Below are 14,246 nucleotides of genomic sequence, written 5' to 3'. Positions count from 1 at the left end.
TTCATATTCTGTCTGGGCAGCCTTTAACCCGATGGCATGAACAATGATTTCTCTAATTTGCGGTAATTTTCCCCCTCCACCTTCCTTCTTCTTCCATTTCCCACTGTGCCTCCCTTCTCTCCTCTCAGTTCTCCTTACCTGCCTATCGCTTCCTCCTTTTTCCCTTTCTTCCATGGTCCATTCTTCTTTTCTATTAGATTCCTTCTTCTCCAGTGATCACTTCCCTGCTTCTTGCTTCCTACCCCACCTGGCTTCACCTATCACTTGCTAGCTTGAATTCCATCCTTTCTCATTCTAGCTTTGCTTCCCTTCTTTTCCAGTCCTGATGAAGAGTCTTGGCCCAAAATATCTACAGTTTTTCATTTCCATAGATGCCTGCTGATCTGCTGAGTTCCTTCAGCATTTTCTGTGTTTGCTGTGGATTTCCAGCATCTACAGCATCTCATATGTTTAAACTTTCATGACAAATGTCAGTGATAATAAACATGTTTCTGCTTTATTTTACTGTAAGATTAACTGGATCTGCTTTGACTTTCCTTTATAGTTTTAAATAATCTTTATTTCCAAAACAATGATTGATCTGTTAGCATGTATAACTTTGTGTTTTATTTAAAGCACAAGTCTTAGTAATATTACTTTACTAAATTTTACAGCAAAGACATCATCATTCCTTTGCGATGTAGCTGCCCGGTTGATTTTGAGTTTCAGTTGAATTGTTCACAGCTGCATCATGCATTCAAAATTCGGCCTACATCAGGTAGGGTACATTGTTAATCTTTAACATTTCAAACTAGGGATGTTGAACCATAAATACCACTCCTCATCACCCCACCAGATGTGCAATGCCACCCGCTGTTTAACAACTTCTAGGTGGAATTTTGTATTATAATTATTGTTGAAAGCTTAGAACATCTTCTTCTTTTAGTTAAAAAAATTAATAAAGCATGAATTTTATTTTCTAAGAATTTTTCACCAATGTTGTAAATCAGAAAAGCAGAGAAAAATGATTTGAGAATTACATTTTTAAATACATTAGTTTCTTTGGCGGTTTGAGCACTAAAACCTAACGAGTCAAACTTGAAGCAACACACATAAAAGTTGCTGGTGAATCCAGCAGGCCAGGCAGCATCTCTAGGAAGAGGTACAGTCGACGTTTCGGGCCGAGACCCTTCGTCAGGACTAACTGAAAGAAGAGCTAGAAAGAGATTTGAAAGTGGGAGGGGGAGGGGGAGATCCGAAATAATAGGAGAAGACTGGAGGGGGAGGGATGGAGCCAAGAGCTGGAAAGTTGATTGGCAAAAAGGATATGAGAAGATCATGGGACAGGAGGCCTAGGGAGAAAGAAAAGGGGGAGGGGGGAAGCCCAGAGGATGGGCAAAGGGTATAGTGAGAGGGGCAGAGGGAGAAAAAGAATGTGTGTATATAAATAAATAAATAACGGATGGGGTACGAGGGGGAGGTGGGGCGAGAGTGGAAGTTTGAGAAGTCAATGTTCATGCCATCAGGTTGGAGGCTACCCAGACGGAATATAAGGTGTTGTTCCTCCAACCTGAGTGTGGCTTCATCTTTACAGTAGAGGAGGCCGTGGATAGACATATCAGAATGGGAATGGGACGTGGAATTAAAATGTGTGGCCACTGGGAGATCCTGCGTTCTCTGGCGGACAGAGCGTAGGTGTTCAGCGAAACGATCTCCTAGTCTGTGTCGGGTCTCGCCAATACATAGAAAGCCACATTGGGAACACCGGATGCAGTATATCACCCCAGCCGACTTACAGGTGAAGTGTTGCCTCACCTGGAAGGACTGTCTGGGGCCCTGAATAGTAGTGAGGGAGGAAGTGTAAGGGCATGTGTAGCACTTGTTCCGCTTACAAGGATAAGTGCCAAGAGGGAGAACGGTGGGGAGGGATGAATGGACAAGGGAGTCGCGTAGGGAGCAATCCCTGCGGAAAGCAGGGGGGGGGAGGGAAAGATGTGCTTAGTGGTGGGATGCCGTTGGAGGTGGAGAATGCAGGATCTCCCAGTGGCCACACATTTTAATTCCACGTCCCATTCCCATTCTGATATGTCTATCCACGACCTCCTCTACTGTAAAGATGAAGCCACACTCAGGTTGGAGGAACAACACCTTATATTCCGTCTGGGTAGCCTCCAACCTGATGGCATGAACATTGACTTCTCTAACTTCCGCTAATACCCCACCTCCCCCTTGTACCCCATCCGTTATTTATTTATATATATACACACATTCTTTTTCTCCCTCTGTCCCTCTCACTATACCCCTTGCCCATCCTCTGGGCTTCCCCCTCCCCCTTTTCTTTCTCCCTAGGCCTCCTGTCCCCTGATCCTCTCATATCTCTTCTGCCAATCACCTGTCCGGCTCTTAGCTCCATCCCTCCCCCTCCTGTCTTCTCCTATCATTTTGGATCTCCCCCTCCCCCTCCCACTTTCAAATCTGTTACTAGCTCTTCTTTCAGTTAGTCCTGACGAAGGGTCTTGGCCTGAAACGTTGACTGTACCTCTTCCTAGAGATGCTGCCTGGCCTGCTGCATTCACCAGCAACTTCGATGTGTGTTGCTTGAAATTACAGCATCTGCAGATTTCCTTGGGTTTGCGAGTCATACTTGAAATCATCTTAGGCAAAGATGTCAATTTTATCAGTAGGAACAGAAATTATATATCAGAGGTAGAAGCAAGTAGCTCAGCTGATGGATTGGGTGTGATATGTAAAATTCAGCTCACGATGAATAGGATCTTGAGAATGCAGACACATCCCAAATCTGAGTGATGCATATAATCATTCAAATTAATAAAATTTTGTTAAGATGTCATTCAGAATAATGGCTTCATAAATTTTATTAAGTAATATACGATTTATACAACATATTCATATTTTTGAACAATTCTAAAATCTTATTTATTTTACATACATGAGTTGGAAATGCAGAATAATTTTTTTTTGAGAATTTGATACTTCTGATATTAAAGTTGATTACTGAAATACAAAAATGATAATCCAGATGACTCATAATTCAGAGTTTTTGTAAACAAGCTATGTATCAGAGTTGTAGTCCTGGTGTAACTCATTAGCGGGTCTTTTATCTGCATAGAGAGCACTGTGAACAGGACTCACTGTTCTCCATGGGTCTAACTAAAGTCTTTAGTAAGAACATGTGGTTTTTGTGTTGGTTCAACTCATTCCTAGTTTTAAACCATGATCTTCTCTAAATTATGTTTATAAGAATACTACAAATTCACAAATATACAAATTGCACATAAATATAGTGTAATACCTGGGCCTTTAACCAAACTTTAATTTGTATCAGCTGAACTTCAATTAATTGGTAGCTGAACATAATGACATTAAATTCAGATCCTCAGATCTTTGCTGTCAATCTTTGTGTGAATTTGGTAGTTCATATTTAACAAAGTTTAAAAAGTTCAAAGTAAATTTTATATTATCAAAGTTCATATATGTCACCATATACATCCCTGAGATTTATTTTCTTGTGGGCATTCACAGTAGGTACAAAGAGACACAATAGAATCAATGAGAAACTACATGCAAACAAAGGACAACCAATGTGCAAAAAACAACAAATTGTGCAAATACTAAAGGAAAAACAAAATAATAATCTTCAGGGTAATCTTCCTTCCCTCCCCCCACCTTCTTATCATGACTTGGTCCCCCTTCCTTTCCAGTCCTGATGAAGGGTCTTGGCCCAAAATGTTGACTGTTTACTCTTTTCCATAGATGCTGCCTGGCCTGCTGGGTTCCTCCAGCATTTTGTATGTGATGCTAACAAAATAATAATAATAATAAATAAGTAATGAATAATCTTGAGATGTAGTCCTTGAAAGTGAGTTCATATGTTGTGGAATCAGTTCAGTGTTGGGGTGAATGAAGTTATTTATACCTAAATAAGTAAAAATAATTGATATGTCGAAGTTATAATTTTATTATTTTATTATTTTTATTATTTTTTGCCCACACAGAAAAAGCCCCTTTCATGGTTTGTCCCATTCTTTTCTAACAGTATTTGATTTATAATTTCTTGTTGTACTCTGCTTTGTTTGAATGTTCTTGCCTGTATCAAGATGCAAGTGCCTTGTGAAAAATGGAACCAGATAAAGGACAGATATTGTACAAACTTTTTTTTAGCGTGTCGTACCAGACAGTCGGCCATTCTTGTCTGGCGCGTGGTGTCAGGATTGGTCTCCTTTCGGATTAACCGGGTCACAATATGAACGTTCCTGACTCGATCCTTTTTCTTTTAACAAGGCCGAGTGGCTAGCTCGACGCTCAACCCGGCACGGATGGAAAGCGTGCTCGGGGGAGGTGGGGTGGCCTGTCTTGGATTCGAACTCGGGAGACTTTGCTCCGACGTCCAGCACTGATGTCATTGTGCCACCAGCTGGCCGAATAACTTACTGTACAAACTTACTGTATCCTATCAATGTCATCTATGAAACAATGGTTATATATAACTTAACTGTGAATTTCCTGGTGGGTTTTCCCAAGTGGATTTGGCAGATCAGCAACAACATTGTTAAGGTTATCTATCCAAGATAAGGAGATTAAAGTTAAAAAATGTTGTTTCTAAATGGGGATATCTTAATAATAATAAGTAATAGTGCAACTATGTTGATGAATGTAATATGTTTATAAATGTTAGTCTGGATGATTACTTGTGGGTTTTCATCATACAGGAATAATACCAGCTAATGAACAAATTGACGTTGTTGTCACTTATACACCATCTGAACGTGCTACAGCTCAAAGTAAGGTGCAGCTCATCATTTCAGAGTTCAACGCAAAGCCCTACATTTGTACTATCACTGGGATTTACTCTCCAGGGCACAAATTTAGGTAAGTAGTAGGCAGTAAAGCTGGATTATTTGTTCTTTCAGGAGGATTTCCAGTAGATGTATCTATTAATGCAAAAGATGTGTGATGTAGTGTAGTTGTCACCTGAAATATGGTCACATCCAGTGACCACACTGTCATTAGTTTCAAAGTAAATATGTAAAGAGATTCTGTGGGTTGAGATTCTAAATTGGCGAAAGGCCAGAAATGATCTGGCAAGTGTGGACAGGCTGTCTTCTGGCAAAGGTGTACTTCAAAAGGATGAGGTCGTCGAAAGCAAACTTTTGAGAGTACAAACCTTGTATATGCCTGTCAGAATAAAAGGTAAAGATAACAAACATAGGGAACCTTTGTTTTCAAGAGATATTGAGGCCTTGGTTAAAAAAACAAAAGGAGATGCGTAACAGATATAGGCAATTAGGAACAAATTTATTATCTTTACCTTATGGAGTCCAAGAAATGTAAGAGAACACTTAAGAGAAATGAGGAGGACTAAAAGAAGGCAAAAAGTTGCTCTAGCAGACAAGGTGAAGGAGAATCCTAAGGGATTCCACAGGTATGTTAAGAGCAAAAGGATTGCAAAGGACAAAACTGGACTCTAAAAGACCAGAATAGTTAACTCATGTGAGGAGCCAAAACAGATGGAGAAAGCAGAAATGTGGCAAATCTTCAGGGGATACTTGAGTGGTGTTCTGCATAGGTATGTTCCAATGAGACAGGGAAAGGATGGTAGGATACAGGAACCATGGTGTACAAAGGTTGTTGAAAATCTGGTCAAGAATAAAAGAAAAGCTTACAAAAGGTTCAAAAAAACTAGGTAATGATAGAGATCTAGAAGATAATCCAGTTTGGCAAAAGAATAAATCAAGGAAGGTAGTGCACCCGTGGCTGACAAGAGAAATTAGGGATAGTATCAATTCCAAAGAAGAAGCATACAAATTAGCCAGAGAAAGTGGCTCACCTGAGGACTGGGAGAAATTCAGAGTTCAGCAGAGGAGGACAAAGGGCTTAATTAGGAAGGGGAAAAAAGATTATGAGAGAAAACTGGCAGGGAACATAAAAACGGACTGTAAAAGCTTTTATAGATATGTAAAAAGGAAAAGACTGGTAAAGACAAATGTAGGTCCCCTGCAGACAGAAACAGGTGAATTGATTATGGGGAGCAAGGACATGACAGACCAATTGAATAATTACTTTGGTTCTGTCTTCACTAAGGAGGACATAAATAATCTTCCAGAAATAGTAAGGGACAGAGGGTCCAGTGAGATGGAGGAACTGAGCGAAATACATGTTAGTAGGGAAGTGGTGTTAGGTAAATTGAAGGGATTGAAGGCAGATGAATCCCCAGGGCCAGATGGTCTGCATCCCAGAGTGCTTAAGGAAGTAGCCCAAGAAATAGTGGATGCATTAGTGATAATTTTTCAAAACACGTTAGATTCTGGACGAGTTCCTGAGGATTGGAGGGTGGCTAATGTAACCCCACTTTTTAAAAAAGGATGGAGAGAGAAACCGGGGAATTATAGACCGGTTAGCCTAACGTCGGTGGTGGGGAAACTGCTGGAGTCAGTTATCAAGGATGTGATAACAGCACATTTGGAAAGCGGTGAAATGATCGGACAAAGTCAGCATGGATTTGTGAAAGGAAAATCATGTCTGACGAATCTCATAGAATTTTTTGAGGATGTAACTAGTAGAGTGGATAGGGGAGAACCAGTGGATGTGGTATATTTGGATTTTCAAAAGGCTTTTGACAAGGTCCCACACAGGAGATTAGTGTGCAAACTTAAAGCACATGGTATTGGGGGTAAGGTATTGGTGTGGGTGGAGAATTGGTTAGCAGACAGGAAGCAAAGAGTGGGAATAAACGGGACCTTTTCAGAATGGCAGGCGGTGACTAGTGGGGTACCGCAAGGCTCAGTGCTGGGACCCCAGTTGTTTACAATATATATTAATGACTTGGATGAGGGAATTAAATGCAGCATCTCCAAGTTTGCGGATGACACGAAGCTGGGTGGCAGTGTTAGCTGTGAGGAGGATGCTAAGAGGATGCAGGGTGACTTGGATAGGTTGGGTGAGTGGGCAAATTCATGGCAGATGCAATTTAATGTGGATAAATGTGAAGTTATCCACTTTGGTGGCAAAAATAGGAAAACAGATTATTATCTGAATGGTGGCCGATTAGGAAAAGGGGAGGTGCAACGAGACCTGGGTGTCATTATACACCAGTCATTGAAAGTGGGCATGCAGTTACAGCAGGCGGTGAAAAAGGCGAATGGTATGCTGGCATTTATAGCGAGAGGATTCGAGTACAGGAGCAGGGAGGTATTACTGCAGTTGTACAAGGCCTTGGTGAGACCACACCTGGAGTATTGTGTGCAGTTTTGGTCCCCTAATCTGAGGAAAGACATCTTTGCCATAGAGGGAGTACAAAGAAGGTTCACCAGATTGATTCCTGGGATAGCAGGACTTTCATATGAAGAAAGACTGGATGAACTGGGCTTGTACTGGTTGGAATTTAGAAGATTGAGGGGGGATCTGATTGAAACGTATAAGATCCTAAAGGGATTGGACAGGCTAGATGCAGGAAGATTGTTCCCGATGTTGGGGAAGTCCAGAACGAGGGGTCACAGTTTGAGGATAGAGGGGAAGCCTTTTAGGACCGAGATTAGGAAAAACTTCTTCACACAGAAAGTGGTGAATCTGTGGAATTCTCTGCCACAGGAAACTGTTGAGGCCAGTTCATTGGCTATATTTAAGAGGGAGTTAGATATGGACCTTGTGGCTACAGGGGTCAGGGGGTATGGAGGGAAGGCTGGGGCGGGGTGCTGAGTTGGATGATCAGCCATGATCATAATAAATGGCGGTGCAGGCTCGAAGGGCCGAATGGCCTACTCCTGCACCTATTTTCTATGTTTCTATAATAAAGCTAGCAGGAAGGAGCTTAAGAATGAAAGTAGGAGAGCCAGAAGGGGCCATGAGAAGGCCTTTTCGAGCAGGATTAAAGAAAATCCCAAGGCATTCTACAAGTATGTGAAGAGCAAGTGGATAAGACGTGAGAGAATAGGACCATTCAAGTGTGACAGTGGAAAAGTGTGTATGGAACTGAAGAAGATAGCAGAGGTACTTAATGAATACTTTGCTTCAGTATTCATTACAGAAAAGGATCTTGGGGATTGTAGGGATAACTTACAGCAGATTGAAAAGCTTGAGCATATAGACATTTTAGAAAGAGGATGTGCTGGAGCTTTTGGAAAGCATCAAGTTGGATAAGTCTCTGGGACCAGACGAGATGTACCCCAAGCTACTGTGGGAGGTGAGGGAGGAGATTGCTGAGCCTCTGGCAATGATTTTTGCATCATCAATGAGGACAGGAGAGGTTACGGAAGATTGGAGGGTGGCAGATGTTGTTCCCTTATTCAAGAAAGGGAGTAGAGATAGCCCAGGAAATTATAGACCAGTGAGTCTTACTTCAATGGGTTGTAAGTTGATGGAAAGGATCTTGAGAGGCAGGATTTTTGAACATTTGGAAAGGCATAATGTGATTAGGAATAGTCAGCATGGCTTTGTCAAAGGCAAGTCGTGCCTTACGAGCCTGGTTGTATTTTTTGAGGATGTGAATAAACACATTGATGAAGGTAAAGCAGTAGATGTGATGTATGTGGATTTCAGCAAGGCATTTGATAAGGTACCCCATGCAAGGCTTATTGAGCAGGTAAGGGAGGCATGGGATCTATGAGGACCTTGCTTTGTGGAGCCAAAATTGGCTTGCCCACAGAAGACAAAGAGTGGTTGTAGATGGGTCATATTCTGCATGGAGGTTGGTGACCAGTGGTGTGCCTCAGGGATCTGTTCTGGGACCCCTTCTCTTTGTGATTTTTATAAATGACCTGGATGAAGAAGTGGAGGGATGAGTTAGTAAGTTTGCTGATGACACAAAGGTTGCGGGTGTTGTGGATAGTGTGGAGGACTGTCAGAGGTTACTGCGGATCATCGATAGGATGCAAAACTGGGTTGAGAAGTGGCAGATGGAGTTCAACCCAGATAAGTATAAGGTGGTTCATTTTGGTAGGTCAAAAATGATGGCAGAATATAGTATTAATGGTAAGACTCTTGACATATGGAGGATCAGAGGGATCTTGGGGTCCAAATCCATAGGACACTCAAAGCTGCTGTGCAGGTTGACTCTGTGGTTAAGAAGGCATACGGTGCATTGGCCTTCATCAACTGTGGGACTGAGTTCAAGAGCTGAATGGTAATGTTGCAGCTATATAGGACCCTGATCAGACCCCACTTGGAAGTACTGTGCTCAGTTCTGGTCGCCTCACTACAGGAAGGACGTGGAAACCATAGAAAGGGTGCAGAGGAGATTTACAAGGATGTTGCCTGGATTGGGGAGCATGCCTTATGAGAATAGGTTGAGTGAACTCCATCTTTTCTCCTTGGAGCAATGGAGGCTGAGAGATGACTTGATAGAGGTATATAAGATGATGAGAGGCATTGATCGTGTGGATAGTCAGAGTCTTTTTCCCAGGGCTGAAATGGCTTACATGAGAGGGCACAGTTTTAAGCTGCTTGGAAGTAAGTATAAAGGAGATGTCAAGGGTAAGTTATTTTACGAATAGAGTGCTGAGTCCATGGAACAGGCTGCCAGCAACAGTGCTGGAGGTGGATACGATAGGGTCTCTTAAGAGACTTCTGGATAGGTACATGGTGCTTAGAAAAATAGTGGGCTATGGGTAACCCTAGGTAATTTCTAAAGTAAGTACATGTTCGGCACAGCATTGTGGGCCGAAGGGCCTGTATTGTGCTGTAAGTTTTCTATATTTCTTTGTTTCTGATATCTTAAATGCATTCTTTGCATCAGATCCAGTGTCTATAGAATTGAGGCAAAGCAGCATCAATTTCATGAACCCTGCACAGATTACAGAGTAGAAGGAGTTTCCTACCCGGAGGCAAGTCAGGGTAGATAAATGCCCAGGGCAGAACAAGGTGTTTCCTTGGACCCTATGAGAGACAGGGCCCCCAGCAGAGATACTTAAATCATCCTTAGTAACCGGAGAGGTACCAGAGGATTGGAGGATAGCCAGTGTTGTTCTGCTGTATAAAAGAGGGCTCTACACATAAACCTGGAAATTATAGGCCAGTTGAGTCTGACGTCAGTTGTGGGAAAATTATTGGAAGGTATTTGGATAGACATGGACTGATTAAGGATAGTCAGCATGGCTTCATGCATGTTAAATCATGAACAACTTACAGAGTTTTTCAAAGAAGTTACCAGGAAAGTGGATGGAGGCAAGGTAGTGGATGATATCTACATTTACTTTTGTAAGGCACTTGATAAGATCCCACACGTAGGCTGGTCAAGAAGGTTCAGTCGCTCTACAGTCAGGATAAGGTAGTAAACTGGATTAGTCTTGGCTCTGTGGGAGAAGCCAGAGAGTTGTAGTAAAGGATTGCCTCTCTGATTGGAGGCCTGTGACTAGTGGTGTGCCACAGGGATTGGTGCTGGGCCCTTCATTGTTTGTCATCTATATCAATGATCTGGATGATAATATGATTAACTTGATGAGCAAATTTGTGGGTGACATCAAGATTGGGGGTGTAGGGGACAATGAGGAAGACTGTCTTGGCTTGCAGAGGAATCTGCATCAGCTGGCAAAAAATGGGCAGAAGAATAGCAGATGGAATTTAACGCAGACAAGTGCGAGGTTTTGCACCTCAGTAGGACCAACCTGGGTAGGTCTTACACAGTGAACAGTAGGGCACTGAGGAGTGCAGTAAAACAAAGGGATCTTGGTTTACAGGTCCTTAATTCGTTGAAAGTGGCAGTACAGGTAGATAAGATCATAAAGAAAGTTCTTGGCACATTGGTCTTCATAAATCAGTGTATTGAGTGCAGAAGATGAGATGTTATTTTGAAGTTGTATAAAATGTTAATGAGGCCTAATTGGGGTGTAGAATGTGCACTTTTGATCACCTAACTACGGGAAAGATGTAAACAAGTTTGAAAGAGTGCAGAGAAAATTTACAAGGATGTTGCCAGATCTGGAGGACCTGAGTTATAAGGAAAGATTGACGAGGTTAAGACTGTATTCTTTAGAATGTAGAAGATTGAGAGAAGATTTGATGGAGGTATATGAAGTTGAGGGTCATAGATACGGTATATGCTTTTTCCACTCGGGTTGAGTGGGACTACAACCAGAGGTCATGGCTTCAGGTGAAAGGTGAGAAGTTTAAGGGGAACATGAGGGGAAACTCAGAGGGTCATGAGAGTGTGGAATGAGCAGCCAGCGCAAGTGATCCATCCAAGCTTGATTTCAATGTTCAAGAGAAGTTTAAATAGGTACATGGATAGTACAGATATGGAGGGCTATAGACTCAGTGCAGGTTGTTGGGAGTAGGCACTATAAATGGTTTCAGTACGGGCTAGATGGGTCAAAATGCCTCTTTCTGTGCTGTACTTTTCTATGACTCCGCAAAACTAAAATAATGTATTTCGTAAATGTCTGGCATTTTTCCTGTATTCCACAAGAAAACCAACACTATAAAAATAATTGTGCTTCACTTCAGCTAGGTTTTAGTTTTCTTAATCTATTGCATGCCTAAATGTCGAATGAAACTTAACTGAATGTATTTAAATGCAGGATTATTGTAAAAATAATAGGATGCAAAAATTCTGCAAATCTTACTTGATTTGTTCTATACATAACTCCAGACCCTCAGCAATGGAGTGAACTGAACTGCTCTCTGAAATGATCTAACAGGGGTAAGTTGGGTTGTTCAAGAGTGTTGGTTTGGCCAATGGTACTCTAGTCTTACAAATAAATACTGAAAAATTCTAATAATATCTGAATTTTTCACTAAAAGAATATGTTAATGTTTTAACCATCTGATCTAATTTTCTCCCTAATTTTATTGACTCTTGGAGGACCATCTTCGGACATGCTGAACCTATGTATGTTGTTGAGAATGAGCCTAGCCATGTCATAATGATTAATTCTTATCTATGTCATACTAGCTTTATAGAATGGTATTTATGACAATAATCAGAAAAATTATAAACTTCTCAATTAACTTAATCTTGAAACACTTCATTTTGCTTCTCACTCATTTGGGTAGTTCAGTCCCTCCTGATCAAGTGGCTTTGGACACAGGTCAGGTTTAAATCCACAAAATGTAATAGTATTTCATATAATTGATGCCAACCCGCTGACCTCTCGATTTAGCACAAGTGCTTCAAAATGTGATAGTATTTCATATAATTGATGCCAACCCGCTGACCTCTCGATTTAGCACAAGTGCTTCAAAATGTGATAAGGATATGTACTCCAGAGACTCAATACCAGAAGATATAGGAGCAGAATTCAAGACCAGAAGATATAGGAACAGAATTAGACGATTTGTTACTCCACTATTTGCAAATGTTACTCCGCTATTGCAAATATTGCTCTACTTTTTAGGAAGGGTGGGAGGCAGCAGAAAGGAAAATACAGACCTGTTAGCCTGGCATCAGTGGTTGGGAAGTTGTTGGAATCGATTGTTAGGGATGAGATTACGGCATACCTGGAGGCACATGACAAGATAGGCCAAAGCCAGCATGGTTTCCTGAAAAGAAAATCCTGCCTGACTAACCTTCTGCAATTTTTTGAGGAAATTACAAGCAGGGTAGACAAAGGAGATGCGGTAGATGTGGTGTTCTTAGGATTTCAGAAGGCCTTTGACAAGGTGCTGCACATGAGGCTGCTTAGCAAGATAAGAGCCCATGGAATTACAGGGAAGTTACTAGCGTGGGTGGAGCATTGGCTGATTGGCAGAAAACAGAGAGCGGGAATAAAGGGATCCTATTCGGGCTAGCTGCCGGGTACCAGTGGACTTCCACAGGGGTCGGTGTTGGGAATGCTGCTTTATATGATGTATGTCAATGATTTAGACAATGGGATTAATGGATTTGGGGCTAAATTTGCAAATGATACAATATTGGAAAGTGTCTGGTCATGCACTTTGGTGGAAGAAATAAATGGGCCGACTATTATTTAGATGGGGAGAGAATTCAAAATGCCGAGGTGCAAAGGGACTTGGGAGTCCTTGCAAGATACCCTAAAGGATAACCTCCAGGTTGAGTCAGTGGTGAAGAAGGCGAATACAATGTTGGCATTCATTTCTAGAGGTATAAAATATAAGAGAAGGGATGTGATGTTGAGGCTCTATAAGGCACTCGTGAGACCACACTTGGAGAATTGTGTGTAGTTTTGGTCTCTTAGAAAGAATATACTGACATTGGAGAGGATTCAGAGAAAATTCACGAGATTGATTTGAGGAATGAAAGGGTTACAGTGTGAGGAACTTCTGGCAGCTCTTGGGCTGTATTCCCTGGAGTTCAGGAGAATGAGGGGGGATCTCATAGAAACATTCCGAATGTTAAAAGGCCTGAACAGATTAGATATGACGAAGTTATTTCCTACGATAGGGGAGTCTAGGACAAGAGGGCATGACTTAGGGTTGAAGGACGTCCATCTAGAACAGAGATGCGGAGAAATTACTTTAGTCTGAGGGTGGTAAATGTGTGGAATTCGTTGCCAAGAGCAGCTGTGGAGGCCAAGTCGTTGGGTGCATTTAAGGCAGAGATAGGTAGGTTCTTGATTAGCCAGGGCATCAAGGGGTATGGGGAGAAGGCAGGGGAGTGGGGATGACTGGAAGAATTGGATCAGCCCATGATTGAATGGCAGAGAGACTCAATGGGCCGAATGGCCTACTTCTGCTCCTATATCTTATGGTCTAAGAATCTTATTTGGCCGGTCAAGTCTGCTCTGTCATTTCATCATGACTGATCCAATTTTCCTCTCAGCCCCAATCTCCTGCCTTCTCTCCATATCCCTTCGTGCCCTGACCAATCAAGAATCTATCAACCTTTGCATTAAATATACATAAAGACTTGGCCTCCACAGCCTCTTGTGACAATGAATTGCACAGATTCACTAACTTTCTGGATAAAGAAGTTCCTCCTCATCACCTTTTCTCCATTCTAAAAAGATGCCCCTCTATTCTGAGACTATGTCATCTGTTCTTGGACTCTCCCACCTTAAGAAACATTCTCTCTACATTCACTCTATCAAGGCCTTTCACCATTCAATAGATTTCAATGAGATCACCCTGTTTCTTCCGAATTCTAGTGAATACAGGCCAGAGCCATCAAATGTTCTTCGGACAACCGACCAGGTGTGAGCCATGGTGGCAGGGCCTCTGGCACTGAGTCTGACCCTGTGGTGCAGAAGGGTGGGACTGAGAAGAGGAGAGCTGTCGTCACTGGAGACTCTATAGTCAGGGGAGCAGACAGGAGATTTTGTGGACGTGAGAAGGACACCCACATGGTTTGTTGCCTC

General features: G+C 42.0%; 1 protein-coding gene across 1 annotated transcript in view; it reads left to right on the top strand.

Annotated features, from left to right (window-relative positions):
- Window positions 1-14,246, top strand: part of cfap221 (cilia and flagella associated protein 221) — a 200,030-nt gene that overhangs the window by 89,000 nt on the left and 96,784 nt on the right. The window contains exons 7-8 of the mRNA XM_063052456.1: window positions 654-757; window positions 4,710-4,869. Of these exons, the coding sequence (XP_062908526.1) occupies window positions 654-757; window positions 4,710-4,869 (264 nt within the window). The remainder of the gene's footprint in view (window positions 1-653; window positions 758-4,709; window positions 4,870-14,246) is intronic.

This window comes from Mobula hypostoma, chromosome 6 (assembly GCF_963921235.1).
Source record: "Mobula hypostoma chromosome 6, sMobHyp1.1, whole genome shotgun sequence".
NCBI lineage: Eukaryota > Metazoa > Chordata > Chondrichthyes > Myliobatiformes > Myliobatidae > Mobula > Mobula hypostoma.
The sequence above is the reverse complement of the archived record's forward strand: the minus strand, read 5'-3'. Positions and strand labels throughout refer to the sequence as shown.